This window comes from Salvelinus sp. IW2-2015, linkage group LG12 (assembly GCF_002910315.2).
Source record: "Salvelinus sp. IW2-2015 linkage group LG12, ASM291031v2, whole genome shotgun sequence".
Taxonomy (NCBI): Eukaryota; Metazoa; Chordata; class Actinopteri; order Salmoniformes; family Salmonidae; genus Salvelinus; species Salvelinus sp. IW2-2015.
The window spans coordinates 3,924,293-3,944,814 of NC_036852.1; the positions used below are offsets into that span (position 1 = coordinate 3,924,293).

Consider the following 20,522-nt stretch of genomic DNA (forward strand, 5'->3'; position numbering starts at 1 on the left):
TTGGATTTGATTGCAGTTGGAAATGTGCTTGAWAACGGCCACAAAAAGTGCAATTCTTTATGAGCATCACTTGACGTCAGTTTATTCAGTGAGATGGAATATTTCCTGATCTTGTGCTAATTAGCTAAAATGTGTACACAGTGAAATGCAACATCCCAATTTGAAGTAGTCAGTACGCATGAGGATTCTAGCATGCCTGTATGACAATAACAAAGAACCATAGCCCGCTTTGACTGAAGACAGGCAGGCATGCATTTAGGAAATCCTTCCAAAACCCTCCACACACAGCAGAGAGCCCAAGGCTCTATTTGTGGTTACTTTACTCTGATGTAAAGAGACAAGAGTGTATCTGCCAAACCAACAGGTGAACCAAGCCACTCTTCCCTCCACACCCTCCACAATGTTCTGTGCCCACTTGAAAGCTGTAGCAGCCTTGTGCTGCMGAGATTACATATGCCGCCGTTTCTMGTCAACATGCTTGTTGCGCGTGTGCTAATACATGCACACTATCACAGAGACACATTCACAGAGGCACGCACACACAAATCCTCATGTATGCAGGCACAACCATAGAAATCAGCAACATAGAATGTATGAAACTCACTAGTACACATTATGRATCCACACCACACACTATTATTTACACCTATACACACCGACTTCCAAAGTCATCAGGAAGCACACACAGCAACCCTATTACTGTCTACTATTTAGTTTCAACTCAGTTCCCCTCTCGCTCTCTCCTGTCCCCTGGAGGGAGTTGTCATCTTTGAGTKAACTGATTCTAAGAGCTCAGCTTGATCACCCTTCAGAGAGTGAGGAGAGTGTTGACTTAAAGCCCCGGTAGCGTCCACAACGGGCCGGGAAGCGGGGAACCTGTAGCAGCAGGGCAGGCGCATGCTTAGTTTGGCCGTAAGGACCTATAGGCTAACGAGACCTCAGATATGCTGCCGACAGCGATTGTCAGCACTGTTCCCCCTGGGCCTGTGCGTGTGACATAGTTTACTTTGTGCCCTGGCCTCTCTTCCAAATCGCTCTAGTTAAAGGGAGGGAGGGAGGAGGTGGGTGAGTATTGAGGTTGTGAGAAGTAGGGCCTAAGCTATCCCGGCCTGATAAAAAGGGAGAAGAAAAAAAAGTGCCTCATAAAAGAGAACATTTGCCAACCGGAAGGGAGTTCTGTAAATGGGTCACTCATTAACAGTTTATAAAGAGGCTGGATTGGGGACAGCCAAAGAAAGAACTAATAAAACCCACATGCATTCAGTAGAAGCAGGCCTCTGTATGGCAAACAATGAGCTTTTCAGGAAGAGGTTTATACTTTGTCATTTCGATAAAAACATATTTGGTTGGACAAATGCCAGAGTGAGGTAAATGTACGCCATCTAACGAAACCAACAACRAAACTATAACCTCTGAGGGTTTAGAGAGAATCAGTCATGGGCTGTTTCTCAATTCCTCTCAAAGACCAATGGAGGAAGAGGTGGGAGGGAGGTACCTTGTATCCTGTCCTCCAATGCGGTTTGAGAGCAATTGAGGAAACAAGGACGGAAGCAAGGATTTAACGGCTAGTAGCGTTTTCAGACACAGCCCTAAATAAGAGGCTATTCAACATCAAATTAATTCTGACATGAGGCAGTCACAGGGTGCATTTGGAACTTTATTGGCATTTTGCAAGACTTCAGGTTAAAGCGTTAACAAGCACGCATCATCATCTCGGCGTACCAGAGATGTTCCAAGAATCATTTCTGACAAAAACAGTTTGGTTGTTCTACAAACATACATATAGAATATTAATAACGTTGCTTTAGCTGAATACTATTATAACCAACTCGGCCAGAATAATCGTGCATTTAAGTTGGGTTTTTCCGATATTGCTGATGAGGCTTCTGTGTAACAGAAACAAAATGACAAAGGCATCATTCAAGCATTAAAGAAAGGCAACAATACTTTAAAATGTCACAGTTCAGGCTAATTGCAATAATCAACTTAATGAAAATGTAATTTTTTGAAAAAAAAATAAAAGTGCAAAAGGCAGATATCCTTTTTTGGGATAAACACAAATTCCAGTTCAAAATTGGACTGACAAAGAGATCAGTACACGCACTATGACAAGTAAGCAATTCACTGATGGAGAAAGAGGTTGCACATACAAATTGGCATAAGCTGTGATACAGTTCAATCATTTCACAATAAAAGTCATGAGTTTCATCAAATAACATGTTTTTATACCAAAGACAATTAAATACGGGGATTAAAATCAAGGGATAAAATTCTAATTGTAATATCGATAGAGCTCTAAAAGTGTTTTTTTAAATGACTAACCGTTTCATCATCATCATCATCATCATCATTGGGAGCAGATATCCAGTTCAGGTAAGGACAATTGCATAAGACCTCTTGGCTGCATACTGTTTTCTTCCATCTTCTTGTGTGTGCTTTTCCACAAACGTCCACAACAGGTAGACCCAGGTACTACACTGCACTATACTGCCCCCTGTTAAGGTGTATTCACTGTTCAAGACTTGGGATATTAAGCAGGATGGGACCATTACAGAGGTTAGATCAGGAAGGCAATTGAAATCTAAAGAGCCAAACAAAGCCGGTGAAAATATCAGAAACACACAGGGTATATTTAGCTGGGTTAATCTGTATTGTACGGACTTTCTGAAAAAGAGACGAGTCAGCTGTTTTTGCTTTTAATGAAAGACGCCAGACTTTCGCAGCTGTAATGACGCACTGGTTCTTTTCTTCCTCACGTCTTTTCACTGTGTTTTTTTTGTTGTCCTGGTCATTTGAGAAGAGGGTCGCAAATCCTCAGGGAATTTCACATTAAGGAGGAATGTTTGGAGCGACAACCTGGAGCAAAGGAAGTGGGAAAACTGTTGTAGAATTCGCAGACTACGGGTAGCAGATGTTACAACATGCCATTTACAGAAAGACAAATTGGTAACAACAATATATAGTATTATTTCATAAACAATAACTTCATTTATATGCATGTCTTTATATGAATGTCAAGTCTCAAGGATAATATCTACTATACAMGTTAGTATGCGGTGACCGTACTAAGGTCTTCATTAGTAGTTGGGCTCCCGAGTGGCGCAGTGATCTAAGACACTGCATCTCAGCGCAAGAGGCGTCACTGCAGTACCTGGTTCACATCCGGCCGTGATTGGGAGTCCCATAGGGRAGCGCACAATTGGTGTCGTCCGGGTTTGTCCGGGGTAGGCCGTCATTGTAAATAAGAATTTGTTCTTAACTGACTTGCCTAGTTAAATAAAAGGTTCAATTGAAATATATATGTTTTACCTCAGTACAGGAAGAAGAAGCGTGTTCTGTGCGAGGCAGCCATGCTTTCAGACATGTTGCGCACTTTGAGGTAGTTCACGAACCCTCTGAAGAAAAGCAGGAGACCTGAGGAAGGGATTCGAAATCATTAGTAAAAAACACCACTATTCATCCAAGGTCAAGGAATTCACTTTACTGTGGGAAGATTAGTAGTACATCATTTCAGCCACCAGATGGCATTGTTGTACAACATTCTAGGTGGATATATTAGTACAACTTAATTCCTCAGCAATTGGCTAGTTGAAGAATGCAGCATTTGCGATACAGATCAGTAAACTTACCGAGGACCAGGAAAATCCACCAGAGCCAGTACTGCCCATTGAAGTATCCAGTAAAGTAGTCAGAGAACTGTGGGAAAGTAGAAATTACAGGAAATGGAAATTCAACATGTGCTACCATCATGAGAATACTTTTGAATGACAATCAGTTACTATAAACACATACAGATGATCAGAATCACCATGGCAGAAATTTACATGCGCTAGGATTAGGCCTCCTCAAGCCTCAATTCCTCAAATGTTGGGTGTCCTAATTGAGACTATGGGCCAGTTTCCAGGACAAAAAAAAAGAAGCCTAGTCCCAGACACCAGGAAACCAGGCCTTAAATTTGGCACTGCTCAGATAAAGGCCTAAACTCCTGTATAGCCTAGTATTGCACAACATCTAGTGGGAGTAGCTGTGTGCACCAGATCAATGATGAAAGCCCGGGGTTAATAACTCTATGCCCACCAGTGTGTTGCTTCTTCATGTGGAAATTGTACAGGGCTTTGATTGATGCCCGGAGCACAGAGATCACACTGGGTTCCTGCTCTTAAGGGCGTCCTCCTCACATCTAGGGCTAACAAGCATCTGCTTCCTACTGCACAAGKCATGCTTTGGATATGCAGTAATATACTGGACATACTTGAAATGTATTTTGTAACATTCAACTCATTAACATGCTAGTAGCTAAGTGAAGCTTTTAAGTTTTTTATTTTAAAATTTTTGTAATTTAGCAGACGCTCTTATCCAGAGCGATTTACAAGAGCAATTAGGGTTAAGTGCCTTGCTCAAAMGCACACTGGCAGATGTTTCTCCTAGTCGGCTTGGGGATTTGAACCAYCGACCTTTTGGTTACTGGCCCAACGCTCTTTACCGCTAGGCTACCTGCCGCAATTACGAGCACAGAATTGTCTGGATTAAGCAGGATACTGCTAGCCAGCTTGTTCATTTAAAGTAAACCATTTGTAACATTGATGTTTGAAGTAGACACTTTGTATGGGCTGCTTTTAAAGTTGTGGACTGTATGTCCTGTCCCATATTGAAATCAACTCTGTACGTTGTTTTAGATACATTGATTAGGCCCCTTTAACCCAATACAGCACTTACTCTGACGATGAGAATCCACTTGATGAGAGAGAGGCCAAAGCCGCAGATGGCCCCGTATCGGCCAGCGATGGTGTTGGTCAGGCAGAATGACAGGCAAAACCCAATCCAATTGAACAGGAAGGCCACTGTTTGGAGACAGAAGAAAGCATGCAGTTACAAGCACAGACCGACAGACAAACAGACACCACTCTCAAAGTTGACTAACATTTCTGTTGAGTGAGACACTGTTCAGTATATCACAAATTGGATGTCCTTCTATACACACTTAAAGACACATTCTGAGGCCAAATGAATGCAGCCAGAGAATCGCTAAGCTGACTTACTTTGACCTTTCCCACCTCCATTCCTATTGGAGGAAGAGATCATGTTGTRTTCAATGAGTGACTGTTGCCACCTTGTGGRGAATCCATAGAAAYCACCTTCAACTGCTTACTCACATTTTCATCCAAGCAAACTTTTGTTATGTTCCCCTGCTCAGACTGAAATGGGCCAGTCCGCTCAGTGAAAGAGGCTATTTGGGCTTGTCAACTCACTGAAGAATCGGGGGGTTTTGTGCACCAACAACAGATCCACTCACTGAAAAAGGCCAGCATGAAAATGCCGTCATTCCCCACCCTCAGCTGGTCGACATCGCTGAAGTCATCCCTTGGAGGGAAGTCATCCTCCTGTTTAAGAGACATAGGACAGAAAACAACTCATCCATCTCTTCTGCAGAAACGTCGCAATAGCTCAGTCATCCCAATGAATAAGGAGCTGGGCGGTATAGTACTGTTGTGTGTCGACATTTCCTTCTCTTTTAGAGTTGGTGAGAAAGCAGAAATAAATCTCAATGGGCATTTGTACTAGAACTACATAAAATAGAGCTAACATACTYTAAATACTGTTGTAGCTATGACTTGGACAATATAGCTATCAAAGCTATTTTGGTCTTGAAATATGTTGTTACACTGTGTAGTTAATTGCTGCATTAAAGTTTTTCTTGCAGAATAATCCTGTTTTCATGGGTAAACATCCCATACTCAAAAACATGTGTGTGTGTGTGTGTGTGTGTATGTGTGTGTCCTACCCCTGGTATCATCTCCACAGCAGAGAGTATCATGGCTGCAGCTTTGGCTTTCTCTGCCTCATCGTAGGTGGGAAGCGAGGTGGCCACGCTGTAGGGGGGCGGCACGGGGAAATCACTTGSGTAACAACTGCTCTCTACTGGGGGACCACAGGGAAGAGACATGGCCAATTAGACTACAACAGGGCAAATGAACACTGTTCACAAGGTGAAGATGGAGTTCGGAATCAATTCAATCAAATAAGGAAATCACATCGGCTTAATTACAGGAGGCGTGTGAACTATCGGCCTATACTTAGGGCAACTGGCTGGTTCCAACGTGTTTGAAAGAACTACATGATAGCTACAGACGCTGCGAGAGAATGAGATGGAGAAAGGGGCAGAAAGACAGAGATTGAGACACAGAAAAAGGCAGAAGCAAAGACATAAGCTAAASTGAGGTGTAGAACGGGGATAAAAGAGCCAGACAGACAGTATATGGAGTCTTTGGTTCTGTACCTGGCATGGCAGCGGTGGCTCCCAGGGCGATGCTGGCATACGGGGGAGGTGGGGCCTCTGCATCCCCCTCCAGGGCTACTGGGACTGGGCAGGCCTGGGAGGACGAGTTGGCCTGGGCCGAGGTGCACGGCTGCTGGGCGCTGGTGGAGGGCTCACAGGAGTCGTCTTCATCATTCTCAAACTGAGAAAGAAGGGGGGGCGGGGGGGTAGAGAGAAGGAGTTTTAAGTGTCACTTCCATAAAACCCACGTCACAAGTTCACGACACAGAATGTCAAAGGTGAGGAAGGAGAGGGAAGCCTGTAAACTGAGACGCTTGGAGAGATATGGTCATGGCCCAACACTGAAAGATCATCTGGTGTTTTGTAATAAACTAAGTAGGCACCATTTGATTCCAGTGCTAAGAGTGCTGAAGACATCCAAAACAACATGTGATCTAGGCTAATTGCCAGCATAGCATCCAGTTGGAAGAAGACAACATGGTCATGGGAAACAGAAGGGTGACGGTAATGTTATAGAGAAGAGAGCACAGCCTTATATCTGGCCAATGACAAATGACGTAGCTTAAGCGGATGCATAGCCTAGGCCTTGATCAGTGTGGCAGCAGTGCCAAATGTTGCTTTAGTCTTGCAGCTCACTTGAGGCTGTGGCGTTTGCTTAGGTCAACAGACCAGCGTTTAACTTGTGGCTTAGCTGTAGATGAAGTTTGGCATCATGTCCAGCAGCACTCTATGCACTGCGGGTCAATGTGCAAAGCCAGGAGAATGAGTGAGTGCGATGCTATCCGGTGTCAAGGACACCAGTTATGCAAGAGCTAAACAACTGCATAATTGGAGTTATTTCACCATCGGCACACCAAGGCCTAAACACGAACTCCTGAAGTTATCTCAGTATGTCCTATATTCATCTGATACATCTCGTGTTGGATATAAGTCCAAATAGTTAGGTTAGGCCTACATGTTTAAAGACCTGTTCAGAATGAGTGTACACAAARAACAAGGATGYTTGGGGAGTTTACATTATYAAACAGCCTATATGACGCATCTAAATACAGGTTACCCTCAAAACCTGAAAGAGATGACACAGAGGCAAATCCACAGTTGCCTAGCGACTGAGGAAAGTGCAGAGGCAGGATCAAAATAGCATGGCTGTGGCTGAAAAAGTTTTGCACTTCGAAAAGCAAAAAAGGTAAGGCATACATACCATGGTATGTCTAACATTAGCAAGCATTCCAGCATAGTGCAGCAGTGGGCATTTGGACTTTTAAGGCCAGTAGGCAACATTATTCAAAAGGCTTACAACAACTGCCTAATTAACTTATCCCATATCAAATCAGTCTGTGGAAGTAATTATTGATAACCTAAATACACATTGGCATGATAACGACTYTGAAAGTAAAAAATGTCTGCTTTCGAGAGTGATGGGCCGATACAGGACTAAACCAGAAGTGACCCTAGCCTTGGATACACGGCATTCACATTGACAACTAGACATCSGAGCAATAGCAAACCTCCAGCAGCATAGCTAAAGCTGGTGCTAGAGGCCAAGTGAATTAGATGACAGAGCGTCACACCCAAACAAATATTTACACACATGTAAGAGTCATTTTTCAATTGGCACAAAAAGTGAATTCAATATCTTTCTGAATATTTCCTCGTTATCAGAGTTCCACCTGAAACTGGGAAATGGTGTTTATAAGACACCGGTGCCTACCAAATCGATAATTATGGAAGTATCGCCAAGTAGAAAGGTAGGATGAACACTGTTCCCCTATCCATTACCCATCCTACTCTAGAACCCCAGTGTTTCCTCTATATTAATTTAGAAGCGGTGGGCCGCCACTTCTAAATGACAACCTCCACTCCAATTTTGTATTTTTTATAATATATACTGAACAAAAAGATCAAACATAACATGCAACAACTTCACTGATTTTACTGAGTTACAGTTCATATGGAGGAAATCAGTAATTTTAAATAAATTAGGCCCTAATCTATGGATTTCACATGACTGGGAATACAGATATGCATCTGTTGGTCACAGATACCTTTAATAAAAACTGACCTCACAACGGGCCTCAGGATCTTGTCACTGTATTTTTTGTGCATTCAAATTGCTGCTGATAAAATGCAATTGTGTTCATTGTCTGTAGCTTATGTCTGCCCATACCATAACCCCACCACTACCATGGGGCACTCTGTTCACAACGTTGAAATCAGCAAACCGCTCACCCACACGAAACCATACACGTGGTCTGCGGTTGTGATGCCGGTTGGACGCACTGCCAAATTCTCTAAAACAACGTTGGTGGTGGCTTTTGGTAGAGAAATTAACATTAAATTCTCTGGTGGACATTCTTGCAGTCAGCATGCCAATTGCACACTTTCAAAACTTGAGACATCTGTGGCATTGTGTTGTGTGACAAAACTGCACATTTTAGAGTGCCCTTTCATTGTCCCCAGCACAAGGTGCACCTGTGTAGTGTTCATGCTGTTTAATCCGCTTCTTGATATGCAAAACCTGTCAGGTGGATGGATTATCTTGGCAAAGGAGAAATGCTCACTAACCGGGATGTAAACAAATTTGTGCATATGGAACATTTCTGGGATCTTTCATTTCAGCTCATGAAACACTTGACATGTTGCGTTTAAATTTTTATTCAGTATATATAGTACATACATTTATTTTTTGTAATTTCTATCTTTTATATTTCGTTTTTTTTTGGTGTGAAAATAATTCGGGGGATGTTAAAACATTTTCAGTGTAAACTTTAATGACTAAGACCAGAAATAATGTAGAGAACATAACGGAGTTATATATTTTTTTATAAGACCATCTTTGAGAACTAACAACCACCAAAATGAAAACTAGACTGGGGGAATACAAATAAAACAAATGTCATGGCATGTTTTGTTTGAGTCACTCAGACAGCACAAAAACACAGCATAAACCATGCCAAAATGTGTGAATTGCAGAAAATGTTCTTTTAAACTGCACATTTTCTATCAGCCCCATGGCAAAACGTATAGAAATGCAGGAAATTTGCTTTAAAACTGTAGAATATTCTATCCACCCCATGGTAAATTGTGTAGAATTGCAAGAAATTTGATTTAAAACAGCAACATGTCTCTGCGGCCAAGAGTGCGACCTCAAACCGCCTCCCCACCACTGCTGAAATAGCTAATAACTACCTAGCAAACTGGATTGAACAATAACCTAACCGCCTTGTTTTTCTGACCATTATTATGTAACTAGGAATGGCATCTTCTTTGTGGGGGTGTATATTGTTCTCATGGAAAGCCAATTATTGAGCACTACAGAGATGTCATGGAACATTGTTTGTATTATGTACGTGTTTTTGGGGCTCTAACTATACTTGAGTAAGGTAGTGTTGKCACAAATGGCTACATATAATTGAAGTCTAGCCTGAGTTAACTTACCTGGCACTTGCTGACATACACTGAACTAACGTTTGCTAGCTAYCCAAGTTACTTATCCGTTCAGAAAACCAATACAAACTGAGTTAACAAGTGCTAAAGTGCTGTCATGTGGATGATTAACGACTCAAATTGAATTGGAACTTGCTAGCTAACGTTTAGCTAGGTTAGCTATTGTATTGTTGATCTGCTGCTGAATAATGCGGAAGTGATAGGCACGAGGAACATCCGTTTGATTATACAAGCCGTCAATTTAAACATGTATAGTCTAGGTTGACACCAAGTAATGTTGTAAATAGGTTGTTTATATTAGTTGGAGTTCGCAAACAGATGGCAATGTCGATTGTTTTTGCTCACCACTTGGTATCGGCTCGCTGCCTGGTCCATCTTGACGTTAGACTCAGCTGGCGGAGCTAGCCAGCAAGCGAAAAGTCAACAATCGTGTATTTAGCTATTTCGTAACTTGATTTTACTTTTTAATGGTCAGCATTCAGGTGAAGTAGATTAAATATACACGCCGGGGCGTACAATAAACCGTCCATTTACGCTTCAACTGAAGCAAAACTACTTTTGATAGGAAACGTCGAGTGAGTGGAAACACATAGGGCTCTTTGACTTGTGACGCAATGCCTCTGAATTCCAAATCTACTCCTATCCACTACACTTACCTCATCCCTGAATATCTGAAAGATATTGGATGAATCTAAACAATAAGGTGAAAATATAAAATATCARCTTATTCTTAATACCTATCCAATCTCATCAGATTTGACTGTAGACAAGACAGTGTATAGGCTAGGAAATAGGTGCTAGTGGTCGAATTGGAATTGGGCATTCTACTCTACCGGGGAAAATAAAACATTTGACCACTAGGTGGTGCAAAAACGCAATAGTTATTCAGAGAAGCAGAGACGGACGGTCAGAAGCCTACACGCACACACTGTTCGCAATAATCCCACCGTAGATGTCGGCAAAAGAGCTATTTCCCCATTTTGGGTTGTGGGACTTTGCACTTGGACAGGTAAGGCCTACTTGGTAGTACTCTTGGTTTATAGTCTATCAGGACTCATTGGATTGGCTGCTGTAACTGTAAACCAGGGCTCCCCAAATGGCGGCCGTGGACCGAATGGTTTTATTTGGCACCCCAACTTTTCTGAGCCAAAACACMTATTTTTTTAAGGTACAATTTTCATTGTTAGACATAAGACTAAAAGCACCAGGAAATCATCTTCAATTGATTGTTCCAAACTATTCCCACCATCCATCCAGTCAAGAATAAATCGGCCCGCGGCTTAATCTAGTTGATGATCCCTGCTGTAAGCGTTGGTAAGGAGAGACCTTGTTAGAAAACATTGGTGATATTAGGAATGTATGAGGCCCTGATTTCATAGAGAATACATTAGGCCCCTTTGGCTCCTACCACCATGGAGTGAGAGATCCAAAACAAACCCAGAGGACAATCAACTTCTAATTTCCTTCTATTTTCTTTCCCTGGAAGTGCTTGTTAGTGAAATATGTGTTTGGCCATTAAATGAGAAAGGGAGAGAGAGAAGGAGGGAGAGTTTTCAATTGCACGGCTGTTTCTGTCTTTAATTCGACTAAAACAGTTGTAAATTATATCCAATGCAGGCTGTGCAAGATATGGTCTATCTAGGRTCATGGGTACTACAAACACAATGGGAGTAACTGAGCAGTAGATTATAGCTATCCAATCAGACCAAATAGAGAAGAGAACATTTGCAAACAACACAACAAATATAAGAGCAACATTTCCAGTTTCTGCTACATTTGGAACTGTTGGATAGTTGCCACATATCAAAAGTAAATCAATAGCTTCATGACCGCAACAAGTGTGTGAGTTTGAAAGGAATTGATTGTTACTTTAAATTGCAGTATTCATACATGACCACAGGTAGTCACCATAATCACACCAATTAGTAAAGGTGTCCTTGTCTGAAAATGTATGTAAAACATTGACTACATGCAACAGGGGTGACCAACCCTGTCCCATACAGCTACAGTGTGAGCAGGTTTTTATTCCAGGCCAGTTTTGTCTCACCTGATTATAAGAGAACTGTYTGCATATAAATCATCTAGAGAGAGAGGGGATTGGTGGTCAGAACCCTCGGGATCTTATAGGCACCTGAGACTAACTCACTCCGCTGGGAGTTTGGGACCAACTGAGGAGGGCACTCARGCAAACATGCAACAGCTGAATACCTTCACTGATCAACATCTCCAGGATGCCTTCATAGCTGCCCTTTTATGTAAGAAATACAATATGGATTAGATGAGTGCACAGTTATCCAGATACATAGTGAGACATGTCATAGCCCTCATTACAACAGAGTGCTCTGCCCAGAGGCCCTATGACCTGTGGGTCACAGGCAGGTCGTCAGCAGAGCTGGGTCTGCTTGTSTTAGACGGCTCCAAGATCCACCCACATACGTTGCTTTTACAGTTTAATAGATATACCACTCTCACCCCTGAGGCTACTGAATGCTGACTTCCTTACAACTGAGACCAGTGATGTCTGACCAAGTTTAGTGCTCATGGCAGCCATTTAGCCTTGGCTAACAAGCTGACTCAGCTGCTTACATCATGCTGATCAGTACAAATGGTGTAGTTAAACAGCTCTCCTCATTTGAAACAAATCAGGTGAGCTTACTGAAACCATACCAGGGTTCAAATACTATTTGAAGTAATTTCAAATATATTATCTGGGCTTGATTGAGMTTCCTCTGTGTAATGGAACCAATAGAATAGAWGCAAAATAACAAACCCCGCCCATCTGGCAATRCAGACAGGCTTAACAAGGATTTGAAAGATTCAAAATAGTATTTGAACCCAGGTCTGCTTGGAACACTGCAAGGACATAATACTGCTGAGCAAAATCTTGATATGCTTCATGCATTTGGTGTTCTGGAACCAAAGTGTAGAGTGTCATGATGCTGTGTGAAATGATGCATGCAACTTTCAAGAAGATTTGTTTCATTTGTCCTTGTAGGCATAGACAAGACACACTGGAATACCAGGTATTCTTCTTCCTCTCAGTGGGAGTCCTGCTTGAACAAAATGATTTCACAAATATATAAAATGCTATTGTACCTATGATGTGAACATTTGACTGGGTATTCAATGACGTTCACATTTCTCACTTGTTTTAATGTGTTCAGGTGAGCCAGTGATCTGATTACTGTTTGTTTTCTCCAGGCTATTACTGTTTCCATGTGTATCCATTACAAACTGGGTTCTTCAATCAGGGTTCTTTTTTTTAGCTGAGTAGGTGGGACAGTGAGTGATGCTACCCTCCAATGAARCATGATAACCCATGCAGATAGATACACTAGACTGGGCTGTGTTGACTCATGCTTTACCCGCAGTTCTTTTCATAAGATGATAAGATGAACATTACACAGCCCATGGCAATAACTTCTTCAGATACACTTCATGTAGGAGAGCCCGCATTCTACATTTGTKCTTCAAACGAGAGCCGCATCACACCCACAGAGCTAAACGCAGAGTCGGATCCAAKCCCGTCAGAGTACTACAGAGGCACCCAACGCTCTCAAGGTACTTACAAAGCCTACCCCAAAATGGTTTCCCAACAGTAATGCTTCAGGCAAAAGAGATGGCAAGCCCTCGCTAAGTAGCRCTCCTGTAAGGGCATGAAGAGGGAGGCTGTATATAAACAGGAAAGCAGTGAAATGAAATGTGTCTGTATGGCACTTTGCATGTTGCACTGACTAGTAACAACTAGGTGTACCTTTTTCAATTAGGTGGTTTAAAGCTAGAATCCTCATGAGCTAAGTTCAACTGTCATACCCCATCAGAACACAAAATATAAGCTTGTTTTACTCCAGTGTAAATGTAACCAAACACCATATAGCTTAAAAACATGGTTGAAACTATCATTTTGATATCATGGATGGTCAGGCCTTGCAACCATAGCTCTCGCTTTGAATTTGAGACTGGTTCGATTTCTCAGGCTCCATCCCTCAGATTTTTACCAAAAACACAGTGGGGGGGGGGGGGGGGGGGGGGGGGGGGGCACTTTATAATTGTTTCAAATAAGGATTCCAACATTGTTGGAAATTTCAGTAAAGAGACCCCAATGGTATACTGTGAAGGGTCAAGAAACATTGGCTTTTGGCAAGTGGGTGTCTGTGATTGGAATATCACCAACCTCAACAGGGAAAGGAGTGGACAGACTCAAGATAACTTAAATATGGAGATTTTAGGTTCTGGACTCTCCCAGGTAGATGTCGGGCAGACTCATGCCCTGTTGAAGGTTCACAGAGCTGGGACGGATATCTACTCACAGCAGTTCAAAACTGAACCTACCTCTCGGTGAGCCAAATTAAAGCCTGAATGTCCATCCAGGAAAATCTATCCTTTTCTGTAAAGTGTGTATAATCCAATGACTGTCAGATCGTATTAAAGCACATTCCTGGATTCCCCTAAAGACACAAAACGTATTGATAGTGCAGTACGGAAGTGAGAATTCTYACAAAAGTTGATTTGGAGATTGCATGTTACTGGCCTAAGCATGTTATAACTGTATCTGTTGGGCTGTTGCAGAGAGGATAAAGGGGATTAGCTTTGTTATTGACTTATGTCTAGTCTTCCTTTTACTCACAATTGATTTCTTTTTTGGCGAACACATCAAATACAGTGAATCATGACTACATAGGGGATATTGAAATAAGCCTTACATTAATCCCATTGCTTTATAATAAAGGATTACATTCTGGAAGTTGTATTAGCTAAGTAGTTCTGACATCTTTGCTAAGAGCCTTCCTTCAGTTCCTATTATCCAACATCAGCATGTTAAAACAGAGGGGGATGAGCTTTGCCCTTTGAAGAGGAGAAGACATTAGGGTTATTAAGGATTAAGGTGTAGTGATATGTTTCTGGGTTTTGTAGGCTCTAGTATTTTTTCTGTGTGTTTGTACGCCAAGTGCATGCGTGCAGTCGTGTGTATGTGTGTGTATAGTGTGTGTGTGTACATGTATGTGTGATGCTTCAAGTCATTTCACAGGGCGTCTGCCCTGTTTCAGTGCCCAGTAATGCCATTAACCATGTATTTGACACAAACCCCTCACACATGGCTGCAGTTACCTGGCAACATGACAAGGTAACTGGACTTTAGAAAACCCAACAAAAGATGAGTGTATTTATTTTTTCTGTCCAGCGGCTAGTACCTTTGTGCATACCAATTGGCACCCTATTCCCTACATAGTGCACCTATCGGCCCTGGTCAAAAGTAGTGCACTAGACAGGGAATAAGGTGCCATTTGAGATGTACGCCATGACAAAGACACCCTCTCTTGACTCTTGCAAGGTTGAAAGCGTTTTACTCTGAATAATAGCAGCCTCCAAATAAATATAATTACTGTGAGAGGAGAAGAGAAGAGATTGCTTAGAAAATGAATGTTGGGAACTCTGGCTGCATTACTGTACACACACATATGTCAGCAGTTGTCTAGAGACTGTGTACGAACCAATGAAACACTTTTAATAGTTTCCTAGGTCATCATGTCATGTATTTCAACTGCAGGTTTCCTCCGTCTGTTATTGCTCTTAATTAAATATGTAATTATCACATAGCTGAATCTACTGAAATGTCCAAACATACACATAATGTCACCTAATGGATTCAATGACTTGGTATTCATTAGTAGATTATTTGTAATACTTTAATTAGCTAGATATAGTTAGAGAACATTTCATAATTACTGGGTATGGTTCTCTTTTAATTAAGGTCCTGATGGTATGAATATGGTGGACAGTTAGAAAGGAGGTAGGCAGGCAGGCACACACTACACATGTACCTTGAGTGTACAGCAGAGGGAGTGAAACTCCAGTTTGTTTACTGTTTCAGAGAATTGCATATACAGACATAGTATAAAGTTAATCCGGGACTATCAAAATAGTACGATATGTTACATTTCGTATGGTTACGTAAGACAGATGGTTACTTATGGCAGAAACCAAAGTAGGGTGGATAGTCGGGGTGGATGGCTGGGCGTATAACTTGGACTTATTGCAAACTAAAGGTTGCGAGTTTGCATCTCATCATGGACAACTTTTCAGCTACTTAGTACTTTTTAGCTACTTTGCAACTACTTAGCATGTTAGCTAACCCTTCCCCTAACCCTAACCCTTTAACCTAACTTCTAAACATAACCCGAACCTTAACCCTAACTCCTAACATTAGCCTAGCTAATGTTAGCCAGCTAGCCAACATTAGCCACCTAGCTAGAATTAATAACATATCATAAGTTTTGCAAATACATAACATATGAAACGTAACATATCATACTAAARGGAGTTCGCGGATTTACATACAGAATAATACGAAATGCTCTGAGACCAGGTTGGATGRACAGTATGTCTTGTAAGAGCATCAAAATAACTCCTCTTTATTTGTCCGGCCCTGGAAAGCTGGAATACCTTTCAGCATGAATTGGTTTAGTTGACTGCCAGTACATTGTGTTCCAGCTTTTGGCTGTGTGTCTTGGTTACCATTACATACATTTGGTACTCAATACACGTGGTGTCCATATTAGGACAGTGTCAGAGTCTCATTGGGCCTATTCACTTGAGCTGAGACATAGCTCTCTCCCGYTGGGTACAGAGATCAARTCAAAGACCCGGGGATACCAAGACAGAGCTATTCTCACTCCCCCACACTGTCTGTCACAGTGACTACAGCCTCAGAGAKACCCATAAATAAACCCTCAATGGCTGATAGATGGGGCCAAGGTGCTATCAGCAAAGGGCTAACATTAAACCATCTCAAGGCATGTTCTGCAAGAAATGTCTTCCCCCCAATCCCTCTCCTCCACTCCTCTTCTCCCCTGAGCCCAGCTGCTACTCACTCTGTCCCCTGTCTTCTAATGAGTCTACAGGATAGATATTGCTTCTGTCACGGGGAAAACAAATGGAAGCCCGCTACAGTGCTCACTCTGAGTGCTGCTCGGTTCAAACACGCTGATCCAGGCGAAGTCACCAATCAATCTGCCGTAATGCTGTTTAAAGACTCACAGGAGATTGGAGAAARGGGATGAATGTACAGAATGAACGATTTTGGATGGAGCTGGTGGAGAAATATGTATGCTTTCATTGAGTAAAGGCCTGGTGATTCAAGGTTAATGTMGAGCGGAATCTCTGAGAAATCTATACTACAAACTGTACTGGATACTGAAAAGGCATGTATCACTTGCCTAAGAAATGACAGGGTAAGCTGGCATGGATCATTGTTTTCTTGTCTACAACTTTGAAGAATTATCAGTTTTCCATTGTGTCAAGCTCCTCCGTTCACTCTCTGATTGGCAGCGAACTAAATTACAAAACCTCTCCTTTGAATTCTGTCTTAAACAAGCCAGCTGTCTCTTTAGCATGTATCCATTTAAAAAAGCCACCAAAGACTTCAAACAGAAAAACCCAAAGCTTTAAATTATCATGTGACTTTTACAAGATTCATACAGTAGGCCATATCCTAAAATTACCTCTTACAAGTAACGCCTACACTGACGTGAAAAAGAAACTTTTACGTTACTCTTAGTTTACTTTTTAGCCAGTAGTTCTGAAAGTAGCACTCACGAGCCAAAAGTGTCCCAGAAAATTGCGTACTACATCACAGATACAGCAACGTCATTGCTCCTCTCTCTCTCTCTCTCTCTTCCTCTCTCTCTCCTCTCTCTCTCTCTCTCTCTCCTCTCATGTGTGCATTATGTGCCTCTTGCTAGCTGCACTCACACGCGAGGGCTTAAGCCATTTGTTGAACTCAAATTACTAGGGACTGACCCACGTGGGGAAATGTAGGCAGCACAGCTTTCAGAAATACCATGGCTTTCAAACTAATGGATTTGTAGTAAGACAATAATTCTGGTCATAGATTATGCATGTATTGAACACACATTCACACATCCAGCCCCAAAGCGGGAGATTTAAAAAATACTTAGTAGTCGCCAAAGTTCAGGAGCATGTCTTTAATCCTATATCCTTACTGGGCAGCAGAATGGATTCATCATCTACATGAGTTGAGAAAAGGCAGTATACCAAAGGTAGTGACGTTTACATGGCATCCTTGGTTGAGACYAATGCAGAAACAGGAGGTAAAGCAGAAACCACAGTCATTTAAWGTTGCAATATGTAACTTTTTGGGCGACCCGACCAAATTCAAATAGAAATGTGAGTTATAGATCTGTCACTCACTGAAAGCAAGTCMAAGAAGCGCTATATGTGRGCCATTTCTATGCTTCKTGTTCTTGCGTTGAGTTTTTATGTCTTTTACTTTCAGTTTAGTACACCAGCTTCAAACAGCTGAAAATACAATATTTTTGGTTATGGAAAATAAAAAACATATACTTACTTGTTTTGACAAACGGAAATTAGGGGAACTATTCACATTGTTTCAACCAGGAAATGGTGGAGCAATTTCTGCATTGTGCAGCTTTAACTTATAAAACACTAATGCATCCTCTTCCCATTTAAATAAGACAGCCAAACCATACTTCGAATTCGGTAAAGGTCCACTCTTTGTTTTAGTTTTTTTAGTGCGGAATGGATTCTGCATTGTATTGCTAAAGAGTAAGTCATTATTTTGATTATACAGTACATTCAGGCCCAAAGACACGTTCCTCTACCTTTAATCAGCCAGGGGCAGTTGTGGCCAAGCCTCCCACATCACCCAGTATCCAAACACACAACCACCACAATCTTGTCTTCTCTTCTCTTCTCACTGCCACAAAAAAAATTATTATTGAGTGGGTATCATTTGAAAAAATTGGACAAGACTCTCCTCTCCAAATCCACAGAGCCTCCCCTTCTGTGYCAAAGACAAGCCTATAATGTTGGTATCAAACTTAAATAGTTTGACTTCTACTAACAATGTTCACTGGTTTCCGTATCTGTGGTATCTCATGGGACTACCCTTTTAAGTTAGATCAGTAAGCTATGCTCCATTGGGTAGCTTCAGGCTTCGTCACGGTCCCTCGTCAAGATGATCTTATATAAGAGGATGTTATTTAGCAAAAGAAGGCACACCGTTAAGGTAGCATCTTTTGAAGTTGAAAGTCAACCTTAAAAGTTGTTGCAGTTATATTCAAGTGTACAACTGATACAATACATGAACTAGGTCATAACCTCTGACGTACTAGGTAATGTACAGTATATACAGTAAGAGGAAAAATCCAGCAGCTTGTCTGTATGTCAAAGAGAACCAGACCTGGGTTCAAATACTTTTGGAAATTATTTCTGATATGGTCTTGATTGAGTTTACCTGGTGCAGTGGAACCAATAGAATAGTTGCAAAAGTGCTAACACCGCCCATCTGGCACTCCAGGCAGACTGAAACGAGCACTGCAAGAATTTGAAAAATCAAATAGTATTTGAACCCAAGTCTGAATAGAAGACAACACAGGAGAGATGAGTAAGTAGGCTAATACCCAGCTGAAGTGTGTCATTGAGTTCTTAAAACAGAAAGGCATCATCAAACACACACTGAAGAGAGGGATGTATTCCCCCAGTCACCGAGACAGTCTTTTGATGCAGAACCTTCCCTCCTCCCTCTCACTCACTATGCTGTTGATGAATGAGCAGAAAGTGTGTCAGGAGGCCTGGAAAAAAAGAGAAAGAGGAAAACATCAGATAGAATTTATTCAGAGGGGTTTTCTGTAGAACTAAATCTCCATTTCAGTGGCTGGAGTTACACATTAGCATTTATGTTTTCCTGTGGATTTTAGGACTATGAGCAGGACTTGTGGGGTTAGTAAACTGGAACTGTGGACTAAAATTACACTGACCATTTTAGATTGCATCCTTCTCCCAATTGTGWAAATGATTCCGTCATTATGTAACAATGGTGATTCGGTCATTACCGTAACACTGAAAGAGTGGCTTGGCCCATAATGGATTTAGCGCAGGGACTGACAAATTCAGAASTGCATGGTATAATATCTGCACTGGCATCCCACAAACAGAAACACCCCCAAATCAAATGAAATGGGAGAAACAAAGAYGACCATAAGAAGGATTATTTGAAGAAAWGCCTATCACAATAAAGCCGATGAGATGAATTACTATTAGGCACTTTGGGGTACTCAAATATATACCAAAACATACAGTACAACAGCGTTATGAATYCACTGTTACCAATTTGTATTAATTGGTGCAGCATGTTCAATGCCATCTCTTTCAAGCTATGAAGTAGAAAAACAAATGAGATGTGTCTCTGGTGTATTGTGTTTGTTTGACAGTCACATGTTAGTGCACGAGTCGTGCAGATGGCCATCGCGCTGATGTGAGAATGGTTTATACAGTTGAAGTCGGAAGTTTACATACACTTAGGTTGGAGACATTAAAACTCGTTTTTCAACCACTCCACAAATTTCTTGTTAAAAACTATAGTTTTGCAAAGTCGGTTACGACATCTACTTTGTGCATGACACAAGTCATTTTTCCAACAATTGTTTACAGACAGATTATTTCACTTATAATTCACTGTATCACAATTCCAGTGGGTCAGAAGTTTACATACACTAAGTTGACTCTGCCTTTAAACAGCTTGGAAAACTCCAGAAAATGATGTCATGGCTTTAGAAGCTTCTGATAGGCTAATTGACATCACTTCAATTAGAAGTATACCTGTGGATGTATTTCAAGGCCTACCTTCAAACTCAGTGCCTCTTTGCTTGACATCATGAGAAAATCAAAAGAAATCAGCCAAGACCTCAGAAAAAAAACTTGTAGACCTCCACAAGTCTGGTTCATCCTTGGGAGCAATTTCCAAACGACTGAAGGT

General features: G+C 41.5%; 1 protein-coding gene across 2 annotated transcripts; it reads right to left on the reverse strand.

Annotated features, from left to right (window-relative positions):
- Positions 1-2,203: 2,203 nt before the first annotated feature.
- Positions 2,204-10,363, reverse strand: ndfip2 (Nedd4 family interacting protein 2). 2 transcript variants are annotated; one of them, XM_023997644.2, is made up of 8 exons: positions 10,070-10,363; positions 6,278-6,458; positions 5,783-5,916; positions 5,294-5,381; positions 4,717-4,841; positions 3,630-3,696; positions 3,310-3,414; positions 2,204-2,856 (listed from the first exon to the last, which is right to left on the reverse strand). In XM_023997644.2, the coding sequence occupies exons 1-7, from the start codon at positions 10,097-10,099 to the stop codon at positions 3,311-3,313; spliced, it is 729 nt and encodes a 242-aa protein (XP_023853412.1). In that variant the 5' UTR covers positions 10,100-10,363; the 3' UTR covers positions 2,204-2,856; position 3,310. The 2 variants fall into 2 exon arrangements, with proteins under 2 accessions (XP_023853412.1, XP_023853411.1); XM_023997643.2 differs by having other exon boundaries at positions 5,783-5,919.
- Between the last annotated feature and the right edge of the window lie 10,159 nt (positions 10,364-20,522).